The 8,597-nt window shown below is 39.0% G+C and overlaps 1 protein-coding gene across 2 annotated transcripts; it reads left to right on the top strand.

Moving 5' to 3' along the window:
- Window positions 1-483: 483 nt before the first annotated feature.
- Window positions 484-7,021, top strand: LOC136712779 (solute carrier family 2, facilitated glucose transporter member 11). 2 transcript variants are annotated; one of them, XM_066689539.1, is made up of 12 exons: window positions 484-650; window positions 727-825; window positions 1,042-1,202; window positions 1,644-1,768; window positions 1,978-2,107; window positions 3,235-3,383; window positions 4,410-4,597; window positions 4,702-4,812; window positions 5,061-5,162; window positions 5,479-5,554; window positions 5,897-6,024; window positions 6,443-7,021. In XM_066689539.1, the coding sequence occupies exons 1-12, from the start codon at window positions 513-515 to the stop codon at window positions 6,635-6,637; spliced, it is 1,602 nt and encodes a 533-aa protein (XP_066545636.1). In that variant the 5' UTR covers window positions 484-512; the 3' UTR covers window positions 6,638-7,021. The 2 variants fall into 2 exon arrangements, with proteins under 2 accessions (XP_066545636.1, XP_066545637.1); XM_066689540.1 differs by having other exon boundaries at window positions 486-650; window positions 767-825.
- Window positions 7,022-8,597: the final 1,576 nt, after the last annotated feature.

Consider the following 8,597-nt stretch of genomic DNA (forward strand, 5'->3'; position numbering starts at 1 on the left):
GCAGACACAGGGAGAACATGCAAACTCCACACAGACTGAGCTGAGACTTGAACCCAAGACCCCTGGAGCTGTGAGACAGCGCTAACCATGCCACCCACAAAATCAATACATGTTTTCCTAAATAAAGGCTAGATCAGTTCAAATTATGACATTGTACCCAACTGTAAACTGAACCATGGAATGGTGCAGATTACCAATATTGTCAAAGTCTTAATTTGGTCTAGCCCTAACTATGTGTATCCTGAGAAAGAGACTCTAGGTTTGTTGGGAAACATTAAATGTGTAACATATCAACTATTCTACTCCACCAAATCAGATCACGTTGGTGTTTGGTTGTTGTTGAAAAGTGGCCACACGACACAGACAATCCAGTTTTGTAGATTTCAGGTTTAGACCCGATTTTCTTAATGTTCATGGCACGTTACAGTTCCCTGCTTAATATCAAATTTAAAAATAAGCCCTGCTCAGCAAAGATACCTAACAGAGTGTGACAGTGACAGGGAGACAGATACATGGTTTGCTCTCCTCCACCCCTTTCTTCAGATTCAGACTATATAACCACTTGCATGCATCTTGAAACAATTCCCTCTACAATCATTCCTGAAGACAGACAGCCGGTGAAGACAATGGAAGCCACATTGACTGAGCTGGTAATTTCAATATGTAACTGATGTAACTGATTAAATTATTATACTAATTATTTTTAATTATGCTCTATTTTTACAGATGAATTACTGGAGGCTTATTCTGTTAACTGTCGTGCTAGGAATCGGGGGATCATTTCAATATGGAATTCAAGTGTCTATCATGGCTTCTCCCTCAGAAGTAAGTACCATGAATGCTGCCTTTCTATACTATACAACAGTGTTTCTATACTACAGTCTGTGTGCCAGGCAGAAAGTGAGACTTTAAATCTTTATATCTCTAGATCTGTTCAAGTTTCCCAGTCATATAACAGGCCATACTAGCTAAGTGCAATTGATACCTGTTTGTGTACATTCCTGTTCTGCTCTGACCCTTTTCCTAACTCCTGTCTTGAAGCACATTCAAAACTTTGTGAACCAGACTTGGATGACTCGGTATGAGAAGCCTGTCAGCGAATCCACACAGAAACTCATCTGGTCCTTCATTGTGTCCATCTTCAGCCTGGGGGGCTGGCTGGGTGCTATCAACAGTGGTACAATCCCAGTCATCTACGGCAGGTAGGAACAAACTAGCATGACTCACAAGAATATGCACCGAAGCTCTTTATGTAAGACTCTTTATGATTGTAGGTATTGTGAAGAAGGTAAATTTGCAGTGACCTTTTTCTATTGTCTGTTATTGTAAATGTTACCTTTTATTGGACTTAGTAGAAGATAGAGAGATGAACATACAATTTCATCACAAAAAACCTGGAACAAAGGATGCTGTCAAGTGTGAGCCTGGGAGATTTTATTGGCACTACATATTGTCTACATTCCAGTAAATTCCCTTACATGATGATCAGTACATTGGTTTAACAAAATAGGACATAAAAAGAGGTAGTGAAGTCAATGTTTTCAACCTGATGCTCTATATATAATTTGAAATCCGTGAACTGGCTTGTTTGTTGACAGTCTTACAAGATAAAGCTTCAGCTTTGGCGTTTTATCTTTTTCCAGAAAGAAATGTCTGCTCTTCAATAACGTGGTGGCGATCGTGGCCGCAGTGCTGATGGGATTCAGTCGCATGGCGGGCTCCTTCGAGATGATATTGCTGGGAAGGATTCTGTACGGATATAACGTGGGTCTGTATCTAGATAGCAACCTGTCTGCAACTCTCTATCATTCATTTCAGATGACTGTACTGTTCAAATACATTTCTGCTTGTCATATAATTACCAATTTACTATGGAATAGAAGCAAATTCGTTAAGTCTACTACCATACTTATTAATACACACAGTATTTGTCAGCTTTTACTAACTGATCTGTATGTTGTTGTCGTTGTGCTGCAGGACTTGGCCTCAGTGTACATCTTATGTACTTGGGTGAATGTTCGCCAAAGAAACTACGAGGCTTCCTGACCCTGTCCAGTGCTATCTTCATTGGTTTAGGGAAGGTTATGGGTCAAATTTGTGGACTCAGGTAGGAATCCACTTTTCATACTGTCATTAAAAGGGAACTCCACCGAGTTTTCATGTCCAACTCATTCTATTTACCAGAAATGTATCAGAGATTGAAAGATATACCATGACGTGCTAACTTTAGAGCTGCTTTGCTGGGAAAATCAGAACAGTCACGAAAATCATTAAAAATATCATTTTATGCATGTTCGATTGCCCCATAACCCTATTTTTCCAAAAGATCCATCGATTTGTAGTCATTAAAAGTTTTCTTCACCACCCACTGTCGCTATTATGATGATGGCACATAGAATGAGCTGGACATGAAAAACTAATTCCTTATTTTCTACGTATAGAATAACCCGAGAAAATATGGATTTTCGGTTGAGTTCCCCTTTAATGTTTGGTGGGCAGTACCCTGGCACATGCCATTGGTGGTGCTGTTGAAATGATCCAGCAGTAGAGATCCAGTCATGACCAGTTTCTTATAAATATCTGAACAGATGTAACAGATTTAGAGATCCGGTTCCTTAACCAGACTGAAACTACAACCGTTGTCAATGGAGATTAAATCTATCTGTTATTAAAACATGTGTCAGGAACCAGTTGTGCCTGTGGTCTCCCAGTCTAAAGTCCATTAAATAATTAGTGCTGCCCCTTAACTGCTTTGTTATTCTTACCACTGGATTGCAAGGTCAAGAGGACAGGTCCTTCAATAAATCTTGTTCAATACGACTTCCCTCGAAAGACACCTTCACCAGTTGACAAATGCGAAGTCTGAGAGCGAAGATTTTTGTCATAATTGCCATCCATGTTAATCCAGTCAAACTGTCCCTTTCTGGTTGTAAATGCAACACTGGATTAGAAATTAGAAGGACATCAGGGTTTATCATTTATAAAAAGCATGTCATGATGACATCACTCCAATGTGCAAATCCTCCATGACTAGAGGTTGACTGGGGTGCCACTGATTTGCCACTTTCTTGGACTGCACAGATCATGGGTTTTGCTGACTCATGCTTCAGTGTGGAAAATACAGAGTGAAGGCAGGAGTGAACACTACTGAGGCCAACAACATGTTTTATATTTGGGAATAGTTGAACAAGGAAAATTGCATTTATTGTCCCTTACCTCATTCTTTCTCCCCAGAGAATTGATGGGCACAGAACCTATGTGGCCATACCTGCTGGCACTGAGTGGTCTGCCAGCTGTGGTGCAATTCCTCAGCCTCCTCTGTTTCCCAGAAACACCGCGCTACCTGTACATTGACAAGGGGGATGAGGAGGGATGTAAAAAGGGTACGTTGTGAGAAAAATACCTAGAAATGCACACAACCAGCATTAAGACTCTGTATAAACAACATCTGGATTCTGAGGAAACAGAACAAGGCCCAAGTCAGTGGTGTAGCCAGAAATCCTCTGAAAAACTCCATGAAATTAGGCAGATTTTGACTCAAACATATCTTTGCTTCACAATCACATATCACTATGGGACACATCCAATGAAAAATAATATATCAACCGACATTATACAGGCAATCTAGACACAGTTTGTGGTGCTTGTCAATCAAAGAGATATATTTCATCGGAGCTCTGTAATTTAATCGGGTGAAGATGCACAATTTTCGATTTGTGCGCCTGCTAGAAATATGCATCTTCACGGGAAATTTTTACGCCTCTGATGTAGGAGTTTCTAGGTGAATGCAAGTCTCCTGTTGAGATGCCCGAATTCATCAATAACATCTCCATAAGTCAGGTGAAGGCTGTAGCTAATTCATTAAATTGTGAAATCAGTTAAATGAGAAAACAGTATCACTGATGCTCCCTAATTGTCAGTAAAGAAACTTTTATTATCTCCTTTCAGTGGTGAACCTTTAAAAATTTATCTTCTTTGAAAAGTAATGTCTTAAAATGGATGCCTTCTTTTATTTGTACGAATACAGTATTTTATGGATAACATGCAACCAGGCCCAAAAAAGCACTTGTCTTGTGCAATGTGAGTAAAACCAGTTTAAATTGAATATCTGTGACTTCAGAACTGTCTTACAACAGAAATCCAGTCCTCTGGGACCACAATCCAGATAGGTGCAACTTTTTAAATCATCACTTGCATTAGACCTCAGAAAGGGGTTAAGCTGAGTTGGTTCAGTTAATAGTTAGTTTAACTAATTAAGAGCTCAGGTGGAATGAAAATGTCCAAGTACTGGAGGATTGGATCAGACGATACTGCTCAACAGACCTATAACTATTGTGGGGTGCAATTAAATTAAACAAAGACTACTGTTCATAATGTTGACTAGAGCCAACAGTGTGTTGTTTTTACAGCTTTAAAGGTGCTCTGGGGTAACGTGGAGACGAAGCCGGAGCTGGAGGATATGGCTAAAGAGCGGGAAACGATGAAAGGGGAAAAGGCCAAGTCAGTGTGGGATGTCCTGACATCACGCTCTGTGCGATGGCAGCTGCTGACATTAGTCATCCCCTGTGGTCTTGTCCAGCTCTGTGGAATCAGTGCGGTGAGTGGTAGGAGGCATCAGGGCATCCACTTTGTAGAACGAACTTAAACATTCACAGATCTTTCCTCAAGGTTTGTATTTTTAAGAAGATTGTTGTTTTGCAGATCTACTTCTATGCTTTTGATATATTTCGTGAAGCTGGAGTCCCAGAAGATCAGATGCACTACCTCTCCATTGGAATTGGTACAGCTGAGCTAGTCACCGTAATACTGTGTGTAAGTCACAGAACTTTGTTGTGATAATAATTATTATGCAATGTGTAACAAGTGTGAGCCTGTGTGAGTGGAATATAGCAAAGCAGAGAGCTGAGCCATTGGAACCAGTCAAATGTCTTTGCTTGGAACTCAGGCTGGGAACTTGACAAAAAACTGCTGGTATGAATGTGGAATATGGCCTATTCCAAAATGGCAAGGTAGAGAAGTAAGAAACCAAATATTGCATTCATCCTCTGTTCTGGTTCCAGTCGTTCCTGATCGATCGCACTGGCAGGAAGTGGCTGATGTCGTTCGGCTACCTTGCCATGGCAGTGCTGATGGGGATTCTTGTGGTGATGCTGTCTTTAAAGGTAAAGGGGAGTTCTCTAAGAATGAAACATCGGTCACAACTGATTTCTCCCTCCCTTTAAACTGTTGACATTACTGGCATGCCGATCTAAATACAATATCAAGAAACGTTTTACTTCTGGTGTACAGGATATGGAAATGAACACTGGAAACTCCTTACCTGCCATGCAAATATTATTCCTATAAACAGAGGAGGTATTAGATAATATTCTTTGTTTTTCAGTAAGGATGCAAGACCCTTTTAGGAAATGTATAACTTTGTGTGACATGTTTTTATATTTAGAAATGTAATTTGATATGGTTTCTTTTCTTTTTTAGGATAAATACACCTGGATTCCATTCTTCAACATTGCTCTCATTTTCTCTGCAATCTGTGTTTTTGGACTGGGTCCTGGTACGTATTTTACTATAATAGTAATAATAATGTACATTTCACACTTAACTTCATATAGTTCACTGTTAATGTGTGTTTAAAACATCTTGTGTGTTGTTAATAGGTAATATCACCAACTGAACCAATTTAAATTGTGTCTCATTTGAAGGGTTATACATGGCCAAAATATGTATAGATCCAAGAGTGGAATAACCTTTACAAATCTAGTTAATTTGGCCAACACTTTTAAAAACTGGGATATTTTGGGTTGTGGAGATATTTAAACCTCCTGTTCTGGAAAAGAATGCATCCCCACTGTCATATCTCTAAAACTGATGTGTGATCTCTCCTCTCTCCCTCCAGCTGGAGTGGTGATGACCCTCCCTGCTGATTTGTTCCTTCAGGCTTGGAGACCCTCTGCGTACGTCATTAGTGGCACATGTAACTGGGTCGGTCTGTTCCTCATTGGGATGTTCTTCCCTTATGTAGCGGTAAGAAGCTTTCTTTTTCCGCTTCTCGTGTGTTGGGGTAGTTCAAAGAACCACAACCTAAGTCCAGGAAGGATCAGTAAAAGTTTATTTTACTACAGAAACTTCTGCAGAGAGAAAGAAGAACCATTAACATATTTTGTTCCTAAGTGCTAAATTTCTCAAATTATGCTCTATATTGACTTGATTAGCTTGATTTTGGAGGCCAAAGATAAAGAAACCAACATGACAAGAGAGTTCTTTGCTTGTCTTAGGAGTATTGTCATAGGAAGTTAGAAGTATCTCCAGGGCAGTCAATGTCACCAACATGATGCTTCATGACAGTTAGACAAAAGACAATTATGGTATGTGTTAAAGGGGGGACTTTGGTTCTCCCTTGTGTGGACACTCCAGAAAATAACCTGGATTCTCCTTCTTCTAGGATGCGATGGGCCAGTTCTGCTTCCTGATCTTTGTGGCCTACTGTGTTCTCAGTGCAGTGTTCATGCTGGTGTTCATTCCTGAAACCAAAGGCAAGACCATGGTAGAAATTATGGAGGACTTCAACAAGCTCAATTTTAAGGGCAGGGAGGTGGACACAGAGAAAGCAGATTTGGTCCTCGCCACCAAGCTTTGAGAACATCCAACATTATTATTCATTATTCTGTTTTCTTCTCCATACAGGGCTAAATTAAATGTTTTTTGTCAGGGTGTGAATTCCTAAGACTTGTTTAAACATGCATGTACTGATTTGTGAAAATGTAAAACCTTTATCAGTACTGGGAAATCTATTGTAAGCACTTTATGTTGTAGTAATATGCTGTATATGCTGAATATAACTAGACATGCTTTTTGTTTGTGACAGTTTTCTTGACTGTGATTACTGTATTCATCTTTCTTCAGCCAAGAGATTTATTTTTGAATGACTGAAAATGAAAGGGACTGAAAATAAGAACTATGCATTTTTATCAGAATATATATCAAAGATGTTTTATTATTAAAATACATATCTGATTTGAAATGTGTTTATATTAAGTTCAGATAACCCAAAACACTTTATTTTTTTTAAACAAAGATGCTGGTTTTAAAAGGTGTTTTCTATTTTTCATTTGGATTCTGAACAACTTTTTTTCTTGTAAACTTGAAAAAGGTAAAATTGATTTGCAGTGACCCTTCCCTCTAAGGGGACAAGTGGACCAAAACCATGCCACGAAAAGACCCCCCACAGCATAACAGAGCCTCCGGACCCTCCTCACTGTAGGGGTCCAGTAGTCAGGCCTGTACCATTCTCTTGGTGTCCCACACATGCACTTGCCCACTTGTGGAGAACACTAGCCAGTTGAGCGTCTTTGTGACAGAAGCTCCTGCCATTTGTGCCTCAATAATGACCCCTCTTTCAAAGTCACTTAGATCCTTTCCTCTTGCCATCTTGATCCAAAATAGAGGTCAACTGGGCCTGTTCAGCATTTGTATACATGCCACAGAGTATGATAGGATGTTATTTGCTTAATTGTATAATGCAGTACACCTGTTTGGAGGCATCTGCATTCATTATGTTCCTCCACTCATTTATTCAGGATTTTCCTTTAATTTGTCACCCATCTGTATCTATGTACGCATATATATATATATATATATATATATATATATATAATTGGATTAAAGGCAGTTTTTGTGCTTAGAGCCTAGAGTTGATCTACATGAATTGATCACTCAAAAGCAGTTCCTTGATCATGTGAATGACTCCAGTGGCCAGTAAAGCCACAACCAACCACATCTCCTAATAACAATGATCATTCATATCCTCTACCGCTAGCACCTGAACATTTCCAACTTAAATGAATAAGGCTTTAGCTTACTTTAAATATATACCTTTGTTATATAACATAATATGTGTAGAAAATGTAACTACATTTTCCTTATAATCATCATCATCAAACTTTATCGATCCACTGGTGGTTGAAGGCCTCCCTAAGATGTTTCCACTCCCCCCGATGTTTTGCTCTTCTCTTCTCTCTCTCTGGAACTCTTCCCTGACCCTCCACAATATGAAGCAGTCTAGCTTCCTGCTCTATCCAACTAGGGATCATATTACTTCATATGATGCCCCCATCCCAGATGAGTCTCATTCAGAAACAAACCTACATTAAAAACTCAGTTAAAAAGTCCAGATTTGCAGAGTGGTTCAACAAAAATGTACAAGACAGCTTATGTAAAACATTATTACACATATGATAATCTCATTCTCCTTGCTGCTGACAGATTGTAAATTAGCTATAAATATTAGAGTCTATGTATGTGTTCTTGTAAGAGCAAGTTGAGCAGACACAGCAGTAAATTACTGGTTTGGGTCAGAGTGTTATTTGGCTTTGAACTTGTGCACAGTAAATGCTACAATATGTAAAAATGTTTTCACTCATCACTTTAACTACATTTCATGAATGAAAATCAAATATTTATGAAAACAACAGACTTTATTTGTCATCCTCAAATTAGGAACAATATAAATCTGACTTTTCATATGTTGTTGTATGTCCTTTATTCCGCACCTTTGTGTGTTTCTCAATTTCCATTTTACAATCACCCAATATCTCCCC

The sequence above is a fragment of the Amia ocellicauda genome, chromosome 17, assembly GCF_036373705.1.
Source record: "Amia ocellicauda isolate fAmiCal2 chromosome 17, fAmiCal2.hap1, whole genome shotgun sequence".
In the NCBI taxonomy this organism is placed as follows: domain Eukaryota; kingdom Metazoa; phylum Chordata; class Actinopteri; order Amiiformes; family Amiidae; genus Amia; species Amia ocellicauda.

Coding starts and splice junctions, on each gene's coding strand:
- LOC136712779 (XM_066689539.1), top strand. CDS start 513: ATGGTTTGCTCTCCTCCACCCCTTTCTTCAGATTCAGACTATATAACC. Junction 5,555..5,896: donor TGTTTTTGGACTGGGTCCTG/GTACGTATTTTA, acceptor CTCTCCCTCCAG/CTGGAGTGGTGATGACCCTC. Junction 6,025..6,442: donor TGTTCTTCCCTTATGTAGCG/GTAAGAAGCTTT, acceptor TCCTTCTTCTAG/GATGCGATGGGCCAGTTCTG.